Source organism: Camelus dromedarius, chromosome 23 (genome assembly GCF_036321535.1).
Source record: "Camelus dromedarius isolate mCamDro1 chromosome 23, mCamDro1.pat, whole genome shotgun sequence".
In the NCBI taxonomy this organism is placed as follows: Eukaryota; Metazoa; Chordata; class Mammalia; order Artiodactyla; family Camelidae; genus Camelus; species Camelus dromedarius.
The window spans coordinates 10,788,474-10,810,361 of NC_087458.1; the positions used below are offsets into that span (position 1 = coordinate 10,788,474).

Sequence of the window (21,888 nt, forward strand, 5' to 3'; positions counted from 1 at the left end):
TAAGTCTCTGATTCTCTGGGCTTGACATTGATTCTTTTAGAAGTTTCTATATGAAATAGTTTTAAGTCCCTTCACCACCGAAATCACTTTCTATGAACATATCCTTATTCATCTGTAATCATCTTAAAGTTTGACACCTAAAACAGAACTTGGTACAGGGGTATCATGCCATCAGCAAAGAGTCCCTCTCTAGTTCTATTCTACATCTTTTCAATTTTATACAAGAAGAGCTGGCTTTTTGGACCCAAAGGCAGAATCTTACTCCTGAATTTCACTTTGTTAGATGGAGTTCGTCATTCTTGCCTATTGAGACCTTTCTGAATTTTCATTTTGCTAACTGATGCAGTTGCTGTTCTAACTCCTTGCCATCCACAAATATATGCATCCTGTTTTTCATCTGGGTTACTGGTAAAAATGCAGTGAAGTTTATCCTTCATTCCAGAAGGTGGCACTCATAGGCCCTCCGCTTTATTAAGAGCTTCATATTTGATTGTCTCACTCTGGCCTGTAGATGCTGTTGGGATAGTCACAGTTCAGAGAAAACCCCAGGTGGACATCATTACTTTCAATGTCCTCTCTCCTAATTCCCACATAGTCACATCTACAGAAAAAGTTCACTTCTGTCTCCAGTCCCTCCTCCTCCCGCATTCTTTCTCATTCAGGGTCACTGTGGGGTCAAAGGCTAACCTTCTTTCCCCAGCTGTCTTGAATCCAGATCTACCACTTGCCTGGTGCTGGTTGTGTGAACATGGGCAAGTTCTACTTAGCATTTCTGTAACTTTGTCCCCCATCTGTAAATTGAGAATAGTAATACCCAGTAAATAAGTTAGTGGATGATAGTAATTATTCAACAAGTTACCCACCTCTCCCACCAAAAAACAAAAGTTCCATTTCATGCAAGATTTTTAGAACTAGTACCAAAGAAGGGACAATCTATTGGAGGAGCTACAAAATTAGTTGTTGTTTTTTTTTTCCTGTAGTGCCAGTTGTAGTTTTTCTTTGTTTATCTCCTTTATTAAGCTCTCTCCACACCCCACAGAACATACTGTCTTTTCACTCAGAAATAGACTAACCCCACTTCCCACTTCTCCCCACTCCTGGCCTTGACCTGTAGATCCTGTAAAGACATGGACAACAAATATATCCTTAATGCTCAATCATTTTATACTTGATTGGGCTGGGTTCATGTCTAAAACACTAATCTCTGTGGAACTGCCCCCTTCCCCAAGCTCCAATCTCCCTTTAATGTAGGAAATGTCAATTTGAATCATTCCCATTTAAGTACAGGCCAATGGTAAGTTAAGTTGAAATGTAACTACCAGACTCTGTAGACAGATATCCTTACCCTGTTAATAAGACTACAAGGGAAGATTTCTGGATGTCCAAGTCACCCTGGGAATCCAAATTCTTTTAATATAGAACTTCTGAATTTAAACAAACTCAATGTGAAAAATAAACATTTATTACAAAAATTTGGTTTGACATTCTAAAATGAAAGCAGACAAGGTGTTTTCCAACTCAAAGGGGTTGTTGTAAGCTGGAGCCATAAATTCCAAGGCAGTAATAACTGACTCACACTCCTCACCAGTGACGAAGGGAGGGAGGAACCACTTGCTTCAGACTGAGGAGCCCCTGACTTATGACTCACCTCTGCTTCCCTGCAGCCTTTTCTCCACATCCCTCCCACCGTGTCTCCCCATCATGTTACAAAACTGAAACCTACTTCAAAAATCTCATTCTTACTGAACTGTTTCACAATCTCTATTTTTTATGGCCTAATTAGATTTCACTTCCAACTGGAAAGTTAATTTTTTACTGGTGCTTGACAGTTTGATTTAGTTTTTGTTTTTCCTTCTGGATCCTTGTTGAAAAGAAAACTCAGTTCTGTGAGGGGTTCCCAGCTCAGGGAACAGAACATGGCCAAGTGGTGCTCAGGATTCTCTGCAGAAATGATCATCCATAGAAGACCCCTATCTGTCCTCTTGTTAGTTAATAAATAGACCGGGGGGAGGGAGGCCTGGAGCAGAGGGGGAAACAGACTCAAGGGCAAAGAAGGGTCTGAGTGGGAAGAGGAAAGCAGTGCAAGGCAGGTCTACCCTGCTCATCCCTGCTGTCACTCACACCTACCCCACGAAACATAGTGCTTCCTACTTTAAACTACTACTAAAGTGATTCTCGAAAAGATTTGAGAAATCCTGCCTCAGGCTCCAGAGCAACTTTCCCTGTAGCCTCCGGAAAGTCTATCAGTGCATCTGGGTGGAAGAGGCTGGAGGGGTGGGTGGATCAGACCAAGTAGAACCGAGAGCACAGCGCAGGCTTCCCCTGGGATGCCCTCCCCCAGCACAGGAAGGGCTCTAGAATGAAGGTCCAGTGTTCAGAACCTCCACCTTAAGGCAGGAACCAGGAAGGGGTGGGACAGGGATCCGGGGACCAGCCCAGGTTGCTGGGAAGCAGGGCTTTGGAGATTTTCCTATTTGTACTAAGGAGCCCAGGAATCTCATTTCTCCCATCCCCACATAAAAACAGTCTCACCAAAGAGCCACGAAGCCCTCCAGCACACACTCGATTTCAGCATAGAGCTAAGATCACACACACAAACACACACACACACACACACAAAGCTCAGCAGAGCTGATTGTTACACAATTTCCAAAACCCTGCAGACACATCTTAAAAGGGTCAGCCCAGTTGTTCCAGTGTTTCAGCCAAGGGAAGGGTGATGGCTTGAGCTACCAGCTCCAGCTTTCTTTTCTTCATATCAGTGGTCTAAAAACTCTTCTGCTCAGCGTCCCCCAAAAGCCTACTGTACTTTCCACAACAAAGGCTCCCGTTTTCCCCACTGACACAGTTGGTGTCGGTCTGGGTCTGCTTGTGTTCAGGAAGAGGACAGTGCAGGAGGATCCCAGTGGCACTTCCCATGGGAAGGCGGGAGGCTGCAGAGGCGGAGAGGCTTGACGCTGCATTGCAACGACCATTTCAGCTGCCCCAGTCTCCAGTCTCCTCTCTAGAGCAGCAGGTACCGGTCCTCAGTACAGGAGGAAGGAGCCAAGGGACCAGACTCAAGATCCTTAGCTGAGGACCACTACGTGCAGTGGGTAGTGAGGGCCCTGCCATTCTTGCTGGCTACTTGGAAGGGGAGTCAGCAGGCATCACTCAGGACTCCTGCCTGCTCCCTCATAGGGGTGGGAAAAGAAAGCTTTAAACAAGTCCCAGGCCACTCAGTAGTGGTGAGAAAGGAAGGGAGGGAGGAAAGAAGAAGGGGTACATGGCTGACATTATTAAAAAAAAAAAAAAAAAACACATCCTAAGATAAAAGTAGGGGCCCCTGTAGGGGCTAGAAGACAAATAAGGCATCCTGTGAAACTACAGACATCAGGGGCCAGAGTCTGGTAGCACCTGAGTAAGGCAAGCACAGAGGACAGGAGATGAGCTGGACCTGGGTCACACCAAGAATGACGAGGTCTGTCTGAATTCTCCCTGGGGAAATAAAACATCCAGGTCAAGTCTCCATAGCCTTCTTTAGCTGATAACCCCCCAAACACATATACACAGGCTAGAAACCCCTCATTCCAGCCAGGAGGCCCTCCCCATCCCCAGGCAGGCATACTCACTTCACTGCGAGCAGTGGGCTGGCTGTAAATCACCTTCTTACTTGAGGTCCTGTAGACAAGCCAGAAGAAGACACTCAGTCCCCTGGTCCTCACCTTAACCTCTGCTTGCTAACTTCAGAGGCCAGGACTGAGAACTTCACAGAAGCACAGAGTTCTCGGTAGGGAGGTGTGGGGAAAGAACAAGCCCATGGCCACAGTGGACAGGGGTAGAGATCTGGGTATCTTCCCTACCAGGCTGGTTGCCTATGCCTCCAGCCCCTTCCCCTGGGCCCATCTCAGCTTCAAACCATATACATCCAGGTTTTCAACTTCAGAGAGCCCCAGGACAGCAGCTCACTCACCCTTTCTTTGCTCCTGAAAGAGAAGAAATGGGACCATGAGTGTCAGCAGGAAATAAGACAGCACGGCCAGGAAGATGGGGATCTAGCACTCAGCCCTGAGATAGGGGTGACTGGCACTCCCTGGGAGATAACCAGACACATACAGGCTCAGCATCAGGTCAGGACTCAGGTGGCCAAGAACCAGGCCCTGAAACGGGGACGTTACAAAGGAGAGCCTTTGGGAGTAAATACTTACTGTCAAAGTAGCCTCGGCTATAGGCGAACCAGATGCCGAAAATCAAGGCTCCAAGGAGAATAAGTGTTACAAGGACAGCTGCCACAATGCCCCCTACATTCAGCTCCGCTGTGGGACATAAATGAGAGGTCAGGCACCTGAATGCACACTACAGTACTGAAAACATCAAAGCAGACCCCGGCTCCCGCCCCGGGTCTGAGCTCAAGCCCCGACCACAGTCTCACTCACCAGCTTCCATGTGCACAGTGTCTGACCTCATGGGTGACCCATACCCATTCTGTGCCTCACAAGTGTAATCTCCAGCATCAAAGGCCGACACAGGATTGAAGATCTGGAGGGCAGAAAACATATTGGCTTCTTGCTTGAAGAAGCCAAGTACCTGTCTTTTATGTCTCCTGACCCTAATATCAAGTTCACCTTGTTGCTTGCTCTTCCTTCTCACCATCAGGGGTGCTATAACCATGTGCACACACACACACATTTTACCCTGACCCCATCCGTACCAGCTCCCCTGTCTTGTGATTCAGGCTATAGGAAGAGTTGCTGAAGGCACGGTTGCTCTTGGGCTCCGTAGGCATCTGTACCCCATCCTTGAACCAGAAGTATTCAGATGGCGGGGAACCGTCTTTCTCTGAGCAGGACAGCACTGCACGGTTGCCGATGGTAGCAGAGGAGGGGACGTTGATGGTAGGCTTGGATGGAGGCACTGGGAAGGGAGAGAAGGTACTGATCACAGGGGCAGGAGGGCTGCCTGAAGGCAAAGTAGCTGACTAGGATGACACCCCCCTTCCAACAGCTCTAGCCTCCCTCCCTTACTTCAGTGAGCTCCAAAGCTTAGCAGAGCCTGCTAAGGTTTAGGAAAGCAGTTGACTGCAAGCCCACACAGAAGACCTGTGGCACGTACCAAGCACAATGAGCTGGACGGTGACCTCGCCATAGGTGTTGCCGCCTTCATCAGAGACCATACAAGTATACATCCCGGTGTCTTTCCGGGTCACAGAACTGAAGGTGATGCCACTATCTGAGAAGGTAACTCGGTTCTCATAGGAAGCTGCCAGGAGAGAGGAAGCAGGGGCAGGAGCAGAGTGAGCCGGAGAGCCAAGAGAAGCTGGTGATGGTGGCACCCAATGCACAAGGGCCCTCTTCCTTGGCAATGGGATGACAATGGGAGGTCTTGAGCCCCAGGGTGAGTCCCTCCCATGGAATCCAGGTACACTCAACCCTTCTACAACCCAGGCAGTCAGGAAGGAGATGGAGCAACTCACCTGTGATCTTGTTGTTATAGCAAACGAGGCTGGTGATGTCACCATGGGTAAACTTCCACTCCACTCGGGGAGAAGAAAAGCCCGAGTAGGAGCAGGACAACGTGGCAGCTGCAGACAGGATCAACGTGAGTGGGAGGAAGGAACAGCAGCAAACAGAGAAGATGAGAAATGGGCTCAAACCACAGTCTGGGCTGGAGGTTCCCCAGGGGTCTGCACCTGCTCACCTCCCTTCCCCCTCGACCTCTGCCACCCTCCACAGCCCCTCCCAACTCACGTTTATTCTCAGCAACTCTGACTTCTGGTTCAGAACTGTACACTGCACCCCTGCCCAACGCCAGGGAGCCTGAGAAGAAGAGAGGTGGGTCCATCAGGGGTGGATAGAGAGATGCTATGGAGAGGGAAGAGCAATCCCAGCTGCCGGGGCTTGGAGGGCTGGGACTCTCTGCGCTGAGATCCCAGCATAAAGGGATTCAAGAGATTCAAGCTCCTCTAGGGTCTCATACCCTCTCACCAATACACTAAGTATCTTCTTTACATGCTTTTCGCTACAATTGCAGGCCAATGTTTCTTTTATCAATGGAAATAAAATGTTTCTTTCAAATGCGACTTCTTTTTTTTCCCCCCTCTATGATTCCCAATAATCTAATTAGATTCCTACTAGTCCAAGAGCTGCTTGCCACATGACATTTCATGGTTCAGAGAAAGCTTCTCAACCAATAATTGCAGTCACTTGTCAAACAATCCTGGCAGGAAGCCAGCAAAGCTGGAGGCAAGGGAGGGAGGGAAAGGGAGGAGCAATAATGGGATAATAATAATACTCAACAATTGTAGGGCATTTGGTGCTTTTTAAAGTGTTTTCACATACATTGTATCATTTGATCCTTGAAACAAGCATGACAGGTCAGCGGGACAAATATTATCATCCCAGTTTTACAGGAGAAACTGCAGCAAAGAAACGTGTCTAAGATCACACAGCTGGTTCTGAGATGGAGTCAGGACCAGACGGGGGCTCAGATTATCTCATTAGAATTTCCTCCTGCTCAGTTGAGAAGGGAAAGAAAAGGTAGTGTGGGGAAGAGGCGGAGAGAAGAGGTGAGGAGAGACAAGGTTAATTAAATAACATGGGGGAGGGAGGCAACAGGGTTCACAGGAGGGGCCCACGCATTCCAAAATAAGCACCAGTGACAGGGTCTGGGATGGCGTGATACAGATACCAAGCCGCACTTACACAATTACTCTCATTCATGCTTTCAAAGCCCAGCCTCATGAAGGATATTTTATTTATAGCTTTAAGCAAATTCCTGTCTTCTTTAGATAAATGTAAGTACATCTGTTCAAAGTAAGTACATTTTTCCTTTATTAAATTACTCACATCACTGAATATGGTCTCTTGACCTTTGAGGCTCCCTCTTCTCATCTGAAACATGAAGGGTTTGAACTAGATGTTCTTTGAAGTCCTTTAGGTTCTTTTCTCTTTTTCTTTTCTTGTTTCTTTCTCTTTTCTTTTCTCTACACCCCCCCCCCTTTTTTTTTTGGCCTAAATATTTAGAGAGTACATTCATATACATTTATTTCAATTTGATACAACAACACTGAATTAGTCAGGATAAGTATTCTCTCTCCCGTTTTACAAATGAGAAAACTGAGTGCCTAAAATGTTGTGTTCAGTAAAAATAAATAAATGAAATGAAATGAAATAATAAACTAGTTTCTTCCTAAATAAATAAATAAGCAAACAAATGAACAAATAAAAGGTTAAGTGGCTGGTCCAAGTTTTCATAGCTAGGAAGTGTCAAAGCTGAGATTAGCATATGGGTTACTGCTATACCTCCCTTTTTCCCTTATTATGCCATACTTTTACACACAACACAGTTGCTCAGAAAAGTGCTGGTTTAACAGAGTTAAAGTATATAATAAAATGTCACTCTCTTAAAAGGTTCATTGTATCTATAATTATTTCTAAATAATATTACCTTGTATCTGTATATTTGGCAGTACATTTCAATGTCAAACCTATAATCAAATGTAATAACAGGTACAGAAATTAAACCAAATAGCCTTTACTAAAATGAAAACTGAGGACGCCGAAGTCACTGACTCCGCTCTCATCAAGAACGCAGATAATGAAATGCTTTGATTTTTTTTTTTTTTTTTTTTGGCCAAGTCAGCTTTCTCTATCAGCTGTCTTTGAGGAGACCCAGAACACTGTCTTGCTCAGGGCTATGCCTCCCACCAGGCAGGGGCTGGGCAGTGGCATACAATGCCTGATCAATGAGAGGAGGGGGCACATGCCCCTGCTCTATGGCCAACTCCCCAGCTTGGGACAACACTGAAGGGCTATTCCTGCTTCAAGCTCCCTGAGGAGTAGGCTGAGGGTTTGTTGGGACTACAGTGCAACTCAGCTTCTCCCTCTGCCCAATCCTGCTTCCTTTCCGTAGGTGTGGATCCCAAGAGCACTCCCTAATGAATGTCTTGGTACAATAATTGACATCTCAGAGTCAGCATCCCAGGAACCCAACCTATGACAACACCCAAATAAAGAAGAGCTTCTAATTAAACTAAAAACTAGCCTTTGGAATAAAGGGCTACCCAAAAGAAAATAAATAAATCACAGCATATGAATTTGGTGATCATTTCTGCATCACTTCTGACTTTAGCTAAAGTTCTTTTTTGAATCCTCTCAGGTTATCCCATCTAAAACACGTTCAGGAATGATATCACATATATACACAAACATACTGAGCAACAAGCATGTTCCCCCTCTCATTAATTCTGACTGCTGTTACCTAATCCAGGCTCCTCTTGTTTAAAATACAGGGCCCTTCTCCTCACTGCCTTCCCACCTTCCTCTGAACCATGCAGGACTGCCCACGTGTGCCTGCGGTCTGACTGCAATACTCAAAATGTTCTGTGAATGCCTATCACACCACGAGTCAAGTCCAGCCTCACTACCATGTCCTTCCTTCCTGGGGACCACAGGACACAGCCGCCATCCTCAATTGTACTCCCCTTCACATTCCTGATCAAGCCTCTGGTACCAGACCGCCTGCATTCAAATCCCAGCTCCAGTTACTTAAGAGCTGTGTGACCCGGGCAAGCCACTTAGTCATGTTGAACCTCAGTTTGCCCCTTTGTAAAATGGGGATAATAACAGTTTCTACATTAAAGGGCTGTTGTTGAGAGTTAAACAAGCTAATACAAATAAAGTGCTTACAACAGTGTCTGACCAACAGGAAGCACAAATCTTATAATTATCATCATCTGCCCATCCGTCCTTCTGTCCATACTTCTTTTTCTGACCTCAGCGTTTTCTTCAGTTAAGACATATACATATAAATACTGCCTGAAAAATGCTTACATCCCAGCCCAACAAACCATCTCTCCTCTATCACTGTAACTGCCTTGGAAAAGCTAACTCTTTTCTAGAACTTTCATATATAGACCAGCAGAGCTGAGGGCTTTCCATCACTGTATCGCATCTATATCAGAACACTCAGTTTCCCACCCATTCTCCTCATCTATTTTAGATTTTCCCTTGCCTCATCATGGCCCCTGCTTTCACACTTAAACTTGGACCTACACTTGGCATGCTGTACACACGTACAAATTAGTAGTCAATCGAATACCAAACATAACAATGCCATCTCCCCAATCTCTCTCAAAGTTGGCCCCTCCTATTCATACCCAACTGCCATTTTTTACTGCTGTCATCACCTGAAGAATTGTATTTGGTCTCTCAACTGGTTTCTCTGTCTTGTGTAATCTTGATTCACTCAAATCATCTTCCATCCCACTACTGCAGAAAGAGCTAACATTTCTTGAGCACTTACTATATGCCAGGCACTGTTATAAGCACATTACATGGACTATCATTTAATCTTTACAACAATCTTAGGAGGTGGGTGATACTGTTATGATCACCTTTATTTTCTACATTGGGAAACTGAGGTCCAGAGCAGGTAATTGGTGCAGATTCAAAACAAGGCAGTCCAGTTCCAGAGGCTAGGCTACACTATACAATGATCTAAAACTTGCTTTGAGCTTCCAATGATTTCACATTGCCTATTAGATAAAATTCAAATTCTTCAGCAAGGCAAGAGTTTCATCACTATCTGACCTGGTGACAAGCTTATCATCTTCATCACCCTCTTTACTCTTGCAGTTTACCCTCAAGCAATACAAAACTACTTACAATCCCAGCAAGGACATGCTATCTCACAGTCTCTGCCTTTGCTCCTGCTGTTCCTCCTGTGTAGAACATCCTTTCCCCTCTTTCTCCGTCTGGCCATGAGCCATTCATCCATGTTACTTTCTGGGAAATGACCTACCCCAACCCCAGTCCTCACCATAACCAAGTTAAGTTCTCTTCCCCAGCAAAATACTGTCAAAGCTCTTCTCATATTATAATGACATCATCTCTGCACATGTATGTCTGCCCTCATCAGACAGTCAACCCCCAGGGAGCAGCGACCACGTGTTAATTTATCATTCTGAGCTCTCAGCACTTAGCATGATGCCTGGTACAAGTTGACATGGAACAAAATAGAGCTTTAACAAATTAGGTCACAGCAGACCATTCACTATAACATCTACGTGTTAAGGTTTATCTATAAAAGATAAGCCCATTTTTCAAACTGGCAGATGGGGCACATCCAAATGAAGGAAAAACAAACTTGATTCAATCTTTTAAAAATGTGGATGCTAGCAAAAGTTTGTTTTGTTTTTTAACTGTTTAGTTCTCAGGAGGGGTGGGGGATGAGGAGCATTCTAACTTAGCTTCATATTTAAAAAGTAATTGTTTTTAAATTTCCTTCATAGTTATGAAACAGAATTAAAGTTCTCTGCACAGGAGTGATTTCCACCTGTCATTTTGCTAAAGGGAGTGACTTCTACACCCAGACTTCAGTGTGTCTGTAGGTGTCTGCACGCATAATAGTAGAGGCTTGTTTCCTACATGCAGGGGAAGTGTGCAGAGACAAAAGTGGAAGAAGTGCCAGGAGGTTTTCTACCACAAGGTCTAAAATAGAAGCAGAAAGTGGGGGAAAGATGTGAATCCACTTAAAGCACCCCCATTTGTTTCATGACCACAAGAGACAACCCAAGACTCCAAGTAGGCCCAAGTCATCTGAGGAGACACCTGGCTAAATCACTGCTCTTTCTGCAGAGGTGATCTTCAAATGGTTTATGGTTGTTACAGACTGAACTGTGTTCCCTCAAAATTCATATGTTAAAGCCCTAACTGCCAGCACTTCAGAATGTGACTGCGTTTGGAGACAGGCCCCTTTAAAGTCAAAATGGACATGCCCTAATCCGATCCGACTGGTGTCATTCTACAAGGAGACACCAAAGCTGCTCGTGCATAGAGGGCATGACCACGTGAAGAGGCAGCAAGTGGGCAGGCCTCGTAAGCCAAGGAGAGGATTCAGAGGAAATCATCCCTATCGGCACAGTGATCTTGGACTTCTGGACCCTAGAAATGTGAAAAAATAAATGAGTGCAGTTTAAGCCACCCAATCTTTGGTATTTTGTTATGAAAGTCCATGCAGACCAATACAAAGGCTTAACTTGGGCATCAGCAGTGGGCATTCTGGTTGAATCTCCAGTCACTACAGCCTTGATTCCAGTAAGCATGATGACATTTCTGCACAATGAAAGAATCAACATTCTGTACAGCAAAGAAAACCACCAACAAAATGAAAAAGCAAACTCAGAATGGGAGAAAATATTTTCAACTCATTCATCCGATAAGGGGTTACTATCCAAAATATATAAAGAACTCATACAACTCAATAGCAAAGACAAACAAAAACCAAACAAAGAAACCTAAACAATCTGTTTTTAAAATTGGCAGAGGTTCTGCATATTTTTCCAAAGAAGACATACAAATGGCCAACAGATACATGAAAAGATGTTCAACATCACTAATTATCAAAACCACAATGAGATGTCACCTCACACCTGTTAGAATGGCTATTATCAAAAAGGCAAGAAATAACAAATGTTGATGAGGATGTGGAGAAAAGGGAACCCTCATGTAAACATCATGTTGGTGGGAATGTAAACTGGTAAAACCACCATGGAAAACAATATGAATTTTCCTCAAAAAATTAAAAATAGCGGGGAGGGTATAGTTCAAGGGGTAGAGTGCATGCTTATTAGCACCCATGATGTCTTGGGTTCAATCCCCAGCACCTCCTTTAAGAATAAATAAATAAATAAACTTAATTACCTCCCCCCACCAAAGGAAAAAAATTAAAAATAGAACTATCATATGATCCAGCAATGCCACTTATGTATATTTATCCAAAGAAAATGAAAACACTAACTCAAAAAGGTAAGTGTACCTCCATGTTCATTGTAGTATTTACAGTAGCCAAGAAATGGAAACATCCCGAGTGTCCATCAATGAATGAACGGATAAAGAAGGTGTGGTATATACAAACAATGGAATGTTATTCAGCCATAAAAATGAAATCTTACTATTTGTGACAATATGGATGCTAAGTGAACTGAGTCAGATAGAGAAATTCAAATACCATATGATCTCACTTATATGTGGGATCAAAACAAAAACAAGAACAAACAAACAAAACTAAGGATATAGATATAGAAAACAGATTGGTGGTTGCCAGAGGTGAGGAGTGGAGGAGTGGGCAAAAGGGGTGAAGATAGTCAAAGGTACAAACTTCCAGTTATAAAATAAATAAGACGTGGAGATGTAATGTATAGCATCGCAACTGTAGTTAATACTGTATTGCATATTTAAAAGTTGCTTAGAGAGTAAATCTTAAAAGTTCTAGTCACAAGAAAAAAAATTCTGTAATTATGTATGGTAATGAATACAGACTTACTGTGGTGATCATTCGTCAATAAATATCAATGATTATGTTGTATACCTAAAACTAAAATAATGTTGTATGCCAATTAGACCTCAACAAAAGTAAATAAATAATTTTTTGAAATCAGCAGAACTCTTGAAGATCTTTGCAAATTTTGTCCTATACTTTTAAATAAGTATATCTAAATTCTAGACATATGTTACTGAGCATGACCAAATGAATAAAATAATAGTAGCTAACATTTCTTGAATATTATGTACCAGGTACTCTTCTGAGTCCTTTATAGGTTTAATTCATTTAATCCTTGCAATAATGCTATGAGATAAATATTATTATTGCTCCCATATTACATGTGAGTTAATTGGGACACAGAAATTAAGTAATTTGCTCAAGGTCACAGAGCTGGGCTCCTAACCCAAGTAATCTGGCTCCAGGATATGATACATCACACAACTATGTTTAAAAAAAAAAAAAAAAGTTGCCGTCCCAAAGGTCAAGATAGATCAATTAGTACTGGCATAGAAATGTATCCAAAGTTTAAAAACAATAGGTAGAATATGATCCTATTCTTACAAATAATAAAAATAATCTGAGTATACACATAAAGGAATTTCTAAGAATAGACTCCAAACACTTGAAAGTACATATTATCTGAGAGATGAGAATACAGGCAGCTTTTCTTTCCTATGTTCTACATTTGTGTAATAGCCCAGTATGTATTAAATGTTTTAATTTAAAGGAAAAAAGAGTGGGAAAGAGTGAATTAAGGAGGAAAAAATAATCAGACAGATCACAAGAAGGAAAGAAAAATAAAACAAAGGCAGAAAGGACAAGCCAAAACAAAGGCAAAAAGAAAGGAAGGATGATAAAGAATAACAGGAAATATCCAAATAGTGGCACAACAGGAAGCGCAGAATGATTAAATAAAAGTTCAAAGGTGAAATGAAGTAACAGTTGAGTAAGAAATAGGAGGTTATTACACTATCAAGATCCTGGACAGTGTATGTGAATCCGATAAACTTCAAGGATAGAAAGAGGGCAGGAAGAAACAAGAGCACATGCATTGTCTCATTAAATTCTCCCAAAAACACTGTGAGACAAGTACTATTGTTATCAACCCATTATATAGATGAGAACACTGAGGCTTAGCACAGTTGCCCAAAATCACACAGCTACAAACAAGATGGGAATCCTAACCCAAGCCTGCCTAATTCTAAGTCTCCAAAACTACTGTGCTACTACACAGCATCTCCATCTGACAAGCAAAGAAATCCCATTCAACCTTCAAGATCCTGTTCCAATGTCTCTTGATCCATCATGCCTTTCCCCAGCCAATATTAATCTCTCCCCAACTTCTAGGAATATAGCCTAAGAAAATAATCAAAGGCAAGCTTTAAGATATGTGTATAAGGATAATTTAATGTTATTTCATACAGCAAAGGTAAAAAAAAAAACAAACCTAAATGCTCAACAAAAGGTGAGCAGTTAAGTAAATTACAGTACAGCCATACAGTAGAATACTAGAGGATGGATTTTTTTTAAAGAATACTTTGCTTAAAATATATATATATATATATGTATATACACACGCGCGCACATACACACACACAGAGAGTCAAGGTTTACCACAACGTGCTACCATACGACAGCACGTAGAATATTTACCCTCTCTGTCATGCAGGTAGTCAACTACCTCACCTAAAACTAATATTCAGTCATTAACTAATAACCTAAATGAGAAGGGACCCATAACACAGTTTTGTTTTTCCCACTGGGATTCCTACCTAATCTGACAAATCAGCCACAGCTCAAAGCAGTATTAGTACACAAGTTTGGTTTAAACATCAATATCTATGGATTTCCATTGAGCTGGTGTGACGTGAGCCCTAATCAATTTCTGCCCACAGAGTCAAGGTTTAAGGAAAGGTCAGTGTTACCAAACAGCCATTTGATTTTTCCTGATATATTTTGCACAGGTCATTTACACCACACATTTATTCAAAGAGGAAAGACTAGAATAAAAAAACCAGCAATCAGTGTTTAGATAACAGGATGACATGTGATTTTATTTTCTCTATAGTCCTGTTATTCAACTTTTCCACATTAAGCATGTTATCATTTCTTCATAAAAAACCTATCATTTTAAAAAGTAACTCTTTCCTTCTGCATTCCCCAAACATTTGTACTGTGATGACAGTCCCTGGCACACTCTGCCCTGTATTCTACTTAGTCAATACATGTCCATGTCCGTAGTTACTGGGGAACAGAGAAACCAAATTACGTTTGTATCGTCCCCTGCTCCTAGCACTGTGCTTTGCCCCCTTGAAGCAATGCTGTGATGAGAAGGTCGTCACAGAGGGTGGAGGTGTCCAGACACCTGACAGAACCCACCATCTACCATCCCTGGTACATGTAGGTCAAACCCACAACAGAAAAGATAGTTCCTTCTACTGCTTTAAGAAACCTTTGTTTTCCCTATGCATCCTGTTAATTATTAGAATTCTCCTTAAGTTGCTTTCATGCTATGAGTTTATTTTAATTCGAAGAAGAAGGAGGAGGAGAAGAAGAAGAAGAAAAAGAAGAGGAGGAGGAGAAGGAGGAGAAGGAGAAGGAGAAAGAGAAAAGAGGAAAGCTAGCCAGCCAGCCAGCCTCTCAGGTTCTCTCTAAGGATTCATTCAAACTTGCCCTCTAGGCAGATGAGCCTCATAGGACTCTCCAGCTGTCAGGGAGCTGGAGCCTCAGAAGAGGGAAATGAGCCAAAGCCTCGGAAAGCCCCCAGCTACAGCATGCTCATAGTTTACCTAACTTCCTGGGCTGATTGTTACAATACCTCTGGCTCCCCTCAGAGTTTCTGGATAGTAGATGTTATTCATTTTTTTTTTTAATCCCTAATCTCTAGCACAGTGCTCAGAATATAGTAAACACCAATGTTTATTGGATTAACAAATGCATTTGACATTGCAATACAATTAAAACCTGCACCCAGGGCTTCCACCCCCGGTTTGCACTTTCCTTCACAGCATTCACCCTGTAAAGACTGAACTCACTCCTAGAGGTTGGGGTGGGACAGACAAGGAATGCGTGGGCAAGAGGAAGGCTTTGTGAGCCCAACAGCAGGCTGGGCTGGGACTAAACAGCCAGCCTTGGCTGCACTTCCAGCGACGTCGCTCAGCTGGCACAGCCCTCCGATGATGGCAGAAAGTGGTTATGGCAGGGTAGGACAGGAGAGTTTTCACTCCACTGCTCCCTCCTGCCCTCTCTCAGCAGAATTTCCAGTTCTACCTGCTCAGCGCTCCTCCCCCACCCATCTCCCTATCACAAAGGAAGGTTGTGCCTGCCTGCCCAGGGCTCCCTCCAGGGGCCTGGCATCAAACTTCCTGCCAACCAGCTGCTTCCTCCAGTCCTACCCCCACACTGTAAAACAAATGACACCAGGCGGACTTTAGACAGAAACACTGCTTATCAGGGAGTCCCAGGCAGATGAACTCTGAGTTTTCAATGCCTGGAAAACTCCGGTATGCATCCATTCACATTGCTTCTCACAAGCCCCGAACAACAGTAAAACCTCTTCCCCAATTACAACTGACAAGTGGCCATCCAGGTATTTCCTGACCCTCTAAAGAGGAAGCAGATCTGAATTCAGAGATCCCCAGGGTCTCTCCTCAATGCTAACAGATGTGAAAAACAAGCTCCATTATTTCCTAATCTATCACATAAAATGTGTGTAGCTTTTAAATCTATCTTTGAGTGGAACTGTCAGCCATCTCTGTATCCACAGAACAGGGGCCCCTTGACCCAGGTGACCTGGGGAGAAGAGCAGGGGAGGGGGTGGAATATCCTGATGGCCAAGGCCACAACACCAATATGACAAGATCTCCAGTGTATTCTAAGTGAAATAAACAAGATGCAGTAGAACGTATATAGTGTGCCTTTTTTTTTGTGCAAGAAAGGGGAAAAGAAAGAGATATATATTTATATACACTGATATCTGTGTAACAAAACACTGGAAAGATACATAGGAAAATAGGGGAGGTACAGAGTAAACAGGAAGAGGGTAGGAGTGATATTTCCACTCCTTTAATATAATTTTGATTCTCAAACCACATTAATGTATTAACATACTCTAAATAAAAAAATTTTTTTTTAATTACAGCAGCTCTACTCCAAACCAAAACGAGGCTGGAGACCCCAGGCAAGCACAGATCGCAAAGAAACCAAAGAGAAATATGAAGAGAAAGTGTTCTGGAGCCAGGTAGGAAAGGTCAAGACACTGGAATTCCACTCACTCTCTTCCTGGTTCCAACTTGTTGCGTCACTAGTTTGTCACTAGTTTCTAGGTTCTGGTTTCGAGGGAACAATTCTTTCCCGGGAGTAAATTCAACCCCCCAGTAGAGGGAGGGGAAAGGAGGATTGACTCACCAATCAATGGTTTGAGGTAAGTCTAAGCCTGAACAGCAAAGCTAGAAAGGCTTGAGTCAGAAATATCAGTAACAAACACCAGGACTCACCCACTGAACCAGACACAGGGCAGCAGTTCCTCCCTCCCAGAATGTCTCCCAGAATGTCCCTCCCAGAATGTCAGGACACAACAACTCATGTAAAGAGGGTGTATGCAAAAACCAGGGTTCTAGCCTAGGCTTCCTCTTCCTTCCCTGTGGTTACACCAAATCATCCTATCCACACTCTACTGTTAAACAGAAATGCCTCTTCCCACCTGGGAGATGGCTGGAAACTTTTCTAAGCACAGGTTCTCGAAGTGGGGGAGGGAGAGGATAGTACTCTCGGTCACCAGTTTTGCTTTTCCCAAGCCCAGTTTTCCCAGCATTTAGTCTCCAATTCCTGTCCCTGCAGGCTCAGGCCCTCCTCTCCACTAGGTTCCCCAGACTGGGTTTGGGTCTTTACTTAATCCTTTGTTCTTCCTCCCTGAAGGCAGAGCTTACAATGAGGAGCAACCCAGAAGGGAGGAGGAAGAACACGTGGGCATCCTATATGTACTTCCAACATCCCAGAGGCAGACTAGATGCCCAAGAGCCCCAACTTTTTCACTCTTGCCATTTGGAATCTAGCAGTGTCTCTCCCTGCTTCCTTTGACCTGCTCCACTAGGGACAGCATTCTTTCATCCTCACAAAATCCAAAGGGGATAATAGCTGCCCAATAATAATCCCTTCATGTATATGTAATATAGCTATTATCCTGGTGGATCCTCAGGACAAGTATTATTGCTCCTGTTTTACAGATGAAAAGACTGAGTTACTAGCCTAAAATCACAAATAAGGCAGAAAACCAAGCTAGAACCCAGGTGGGTTCTATTTCCATTCTCATTGTACTAATCACATTGTTCCCCTCAGGTCTAGCCCTATTTAAATGTGAAACGGTCAGTTCCTCCATCTCTTGGACATGTTACTTCCCAGGATTTACTGTCTCGTCCAGCTATTGCGGCTTCATCTCAAGCTTCCACTAAACCATTGTTTCTCAAGTCCCTGAACAGACTAGCAGACATTCCCAAGCTCAGAAGGGTGGTATCACAACACATTCAACACCAGTATTTGATTATTGTGGGATTATTATAGAAAATGAGGGGTAGAGAAAAGGAAGAAAGAGGAAGGGGGAAAGGATGCAGCTCTAGGAAGCTTATACAGGCAGAAGTAAATGGGGGAGGAAAAGAATGGTACTTGAAGAAAAAAGGGAAATAGAGGAGTAGAATGAAAGGGAGAAGTGAGAGAAGAAAAAAAATCTAGTTGGAAAGAAAAATTGAAAAAGGTAGATAAGATAGGGACACTGTAGCAGTATCCCAAACTGATGTTTGATATGCTGGTTCCTGTGACACAGGGTGCCTGAGATGCTGGACCCAGGAGTGGAAAATGAGAATTGAGTCAGGAGACTTTGGTTCCATTCCCAGGTCCTTTTGTCAGTCTGGCAAAGTCATTTCCCCTCTTTGTACCTGTTTCCTTATCTGTACAATAGAGAGAGGATTAGACTTGTCACTCGTCCAGTCCACCCCAAGGCTTAATGTTTTTGTTATTAGGGACAAAGGGGTAGTCAATCCATCTATCTAATGGCACCCCTTCAAATTAAGTGAAGTGAATTACCTTATAACTACCAATATTGATTGTAATCGTTCATTTCTTTTACACTTCCTAAAACCTGGACCTTGAGGGAAAAACAGAGATTCTTGCAGATCACATACTGATACAATCATCCACAGAAGCACACATGCAGACACTCAAGAATCAGAGATAAGCGTACAGGTGCAAACATAGGTAGACTAAGGCACAAACCATACATTCAGCCAGGCACAAACATATCTATAGACAGAGGCATGTCCCAGCGAGTGAGCCTCACTGTTCCACAGGAAAGGGAGTTTACAAAGGAAACAAAAACTCTCAAACATGGCCAGGGGAAGCGGAGAGTTCTGGCTCTGAGAACGATCCAGCCAACCAGAAGACAGGTCCTCCTCCTGGGAATAGCCACTCAGTTAACAACGTTTATTAAGAACTCTTGAAGTAGTTATTCTAGAAAGGAACTTTGAGTGCTGTGCTCTGAGAAATTTCAGATGTCAATTTTATTTTCTTTTTTTTTTTTCAGATTTTGCACCCAGACACTTTTTCCAGAGTAACCACAGCAACCCAAAGATCCGAGGAAAGCTAAAGAGACTTCCACCCCACCTCCATTAGATTTTCTGAGGACACTTCAGAGAAACAGAAACAGAGTATCCAGGGGCCGAGGGAGTAAGGGGATGAGAGGCTCACGACTTCTCCCGGGTTGTTCGCGGATGTTGGATGCCTGTCGGAGGGGCAGGATGGCCCTTCCCAGATGCGTGATCCGGGCTGTGTGGGTGTTTGTGGGCAGGCCCACTGGCCCTCATCAGTAAATGAGGATGGAGGAATGGGGAACCCACCCCTCCCCGTTATTTATGGTTAATATGTGGAAGGGGCAGCTCCCAACTGGTGGGTGTTAAAAGGAGGGGTCACTATTCGCCGATGTGGGGGAGGGGAGCCAGCCACACACCAGGGGAAGGGGGAGGGGAAAGAAGAGGGACGAGCCAGCGGTGGCAAAGAGGACTAGGAGGGTGAGGCGGGCTAGTTTCTGAACCCCTCCCCTCTGCCCGGCAAGAGATGTGGGGAGCGCCTCCCTCTAACCTCTGACTAGACCCACGGGTTTCTCCCGAAACTCCGGGAACTTACACAAGATCACCGACGTGAAGAGAAGCAACTGTTTCCAGCCAGCTTTCGTCATTGTCCCCATCACGAGCAAGATCCCAACAAGACGGCGGCCGCCGGAGCCCTGAGAACAGACACAGCTTCTCCCACAGCAGCGCAGGGACTAAACTCCAGCGGCCAGGTTGAGCCCCCGCCCCGCCCTTCCTTCCACGCCCGATTGGTCAGCACCCGCCTCTGCACATTCCGATTGGTGGAGGGAGCCGCCGCTCCATTGAGCGATTCACCGTCGCCAGGTAAAACTCCGCCCACTACTCCCTACTGGGGCAGATTGGCTCCTTTCCAAGCTCGAGCCGCCTCTGATCGGCCCCGGAGACGGTCGTGTAAGGAGACCCATGCCTCACCTTCTGCAGGTGAGGGCACCCTGATTGGGCGGCGTTCCTGAAGTAGGGACTTTCCGACTGGCTGGATTCTGAGTTGGAGCTGGAAGATTAGAGGACCATCTTAAAGGAGGAGGTAGGGAAAGGGATTGTACAGTGGGACCTGCGAGAGATAGGCCTGGTTTTATTTGGTTGGTTGTTCGAATGTAAATTGCTGGGTGCTGCAGAAACCCTGGTCCCGTCCTTCGGTAACTGAAAACCACATATATTAATATGAGAGGGTGGGGGAGAAGACCAGAAGAGAAGTGAAATGATATCTTGACATTACCCCCAAAACATGTTCCTCTGTCGACTCCATTCGCAGCACTCAGGGGCTTTGAGAGTTGGGCTATAGAAAGAGGAGGAAAGGAAAAAGAAAGGGAAAACGCAGGGGAAGGGAACACTCAGTTCAATAGTAGGAAAAGCAGGATTACATTACCAAACACACCCAATTATACAAACTGACCTACAGATACTCTATAAACACTCTGAGTGACTGTGGATATGTCCTTTACACATGTTTGATCAGTCAGCAGAGCACCCTGCATTTCAGAGTTATTTATCTTCTCACTGTGACTAATAGTTGAGTCACACTAAGCCCTCTTTGTACTATGTTGATACTCAAGCTTTCTCTTAATATTGATATTGTTAAGTCATTTTTAATTGAAATTCATGTTCAACATAGTTACTATTACTAGTTTCTATTTATAATGATTTAATTTTAACTGATCTTAGTATATCCAGGTTGCCTGTGGGAAAAATTCCTGAACCTTATCTCATTGCAAGTAAAATATCCAGACTTGTATCCAAAACAGTGATATTCTTTGACCTTTCGCTTCTTTCACTTTTGTTCTCATTCCTTTGGGCCAAAGGTCTAGTTTTGGCTCCACCCAACTTAAAGTAATGTTTATCAAGCACCTATTGGGTGCTGTGAGGGAATACAAAATAAATATAATCCACAATCCCTGACTTCAAATGGTTTACAATCTACTTCCAAGACTAATGCAGGAAACAGAACAGTATGTAACCAAAAGAGAAACTTCGTATTACTAAATTGAAACAAATACTTGGGTGCCTGCCATGTCTAACCTCTGTTCTTTACTCTCAAGGAAATTTAAACCCTTGGAGATAAAGACATAAGTGTGAAGTTAAGTATGAGAGTAAAAAGGAACAGAGAGAAGAGTTTGGAGAAGGGACCAATCACTCTGGGCTGTGATTGTTAGAGAAAATTTTAAGATGGGGGAACTTGAGGAGGGGTTTAAAGGAACTCTTAGGCTGATTAGTCTAGGTAGAAGGGTCATCTTAGAGGTTATTTAGGGCATCCTCTCACCCTTCACAGAAAGGCCCACACAACTACCAAGAGTTTATACATCCTCTGGTTAAACTCTTCTAAAAATTCTCAAGGCAGATCATTCTGCTTTTTTAACAATTTGTAATTGTTAAAATATCCTTTCAACAAAATTGGAATCTGCTTCCTGGTAACTTTCAAGCAACGCTCTCTGGAGTTATACAAAATGTCTCATTGTTCTTTACCCATGACAGCCCTTCCTTCAAGTATTTTAAGATACTTATTATGAGCCTCTTTTCTTTCTCTAAGCTAAACATCTTTATAACCTTCAAGTAGTCTTCATATAGGCATTGGAGAAACTCTCTCTCCATGGGATGGACAGATCTCAGTTCGAACTCAGTTCCCAACTAGTTATCTGTCCTTGGCCAGCTCACATCTCTCTGAAAGTTTCTCCATCTGGGAGGCAGTTATGATGATGGTAATATGACTTATCTTATAGCAAAATAAAAATTAAATAATATAACTGATGTAATATGCACAGCACAGGGCCTGGTACATTTTCAGTACTGAAATGATAGCTATTTTCATCACTCTTATTTACAGTCTAAGAATGCATTTGCAATCCACACACTTATGGTCAATTAATCTATGACAAAGGAGACAAGAATATACAATGGAGAAAAAAAAAATCTCTTCAATAAGTAGTGCTGGGAAAACTGGACAGCTACATGT

General features: G+C 43.5%; 1 protein-coding gene across 1 annotated transcript; it reads right to left on the bottom strand.

Moving 5' to 3' along the window:
* Nucleotides 1-1,440: 1,440 nt before the first annotated feature.
* On the bottom strand, nucleotides 1,441-19,775 carry F11R (F11 receptor). The gene is made up of 10 exons (XM_031435945.2): nucleotides 19,477-19,775; nucleotides 5,727-5,795; nucleotides 5,453-5,560; nucleotides 5,092-5,238; nucleotides 4,691-4,893; nucleotides 4,416-4,518; nucleotides 4,188-4,295; nucleotides 3,953-3,965; nucleotides 3,612-3,660; nucleotides 1,441-3,477 (listed from the first exon to the last, which is right to left on the bottom strand). Exons 1-10 carry the CDS (start codon nucleotides 19,535-19,537, stop codon nucleotides 3,442-3,444), a joined length of 897 nt encoding a protein of 298 aa, XP_031291805.1. The 5' UTR covers nucleotides 19,538-19,775; the 3' UTR covers nucleotides 1,441-3,441.
* Between the last annotated feature and the right edge of the window lie 2,113 nt (nucleotides 19,776-21,888).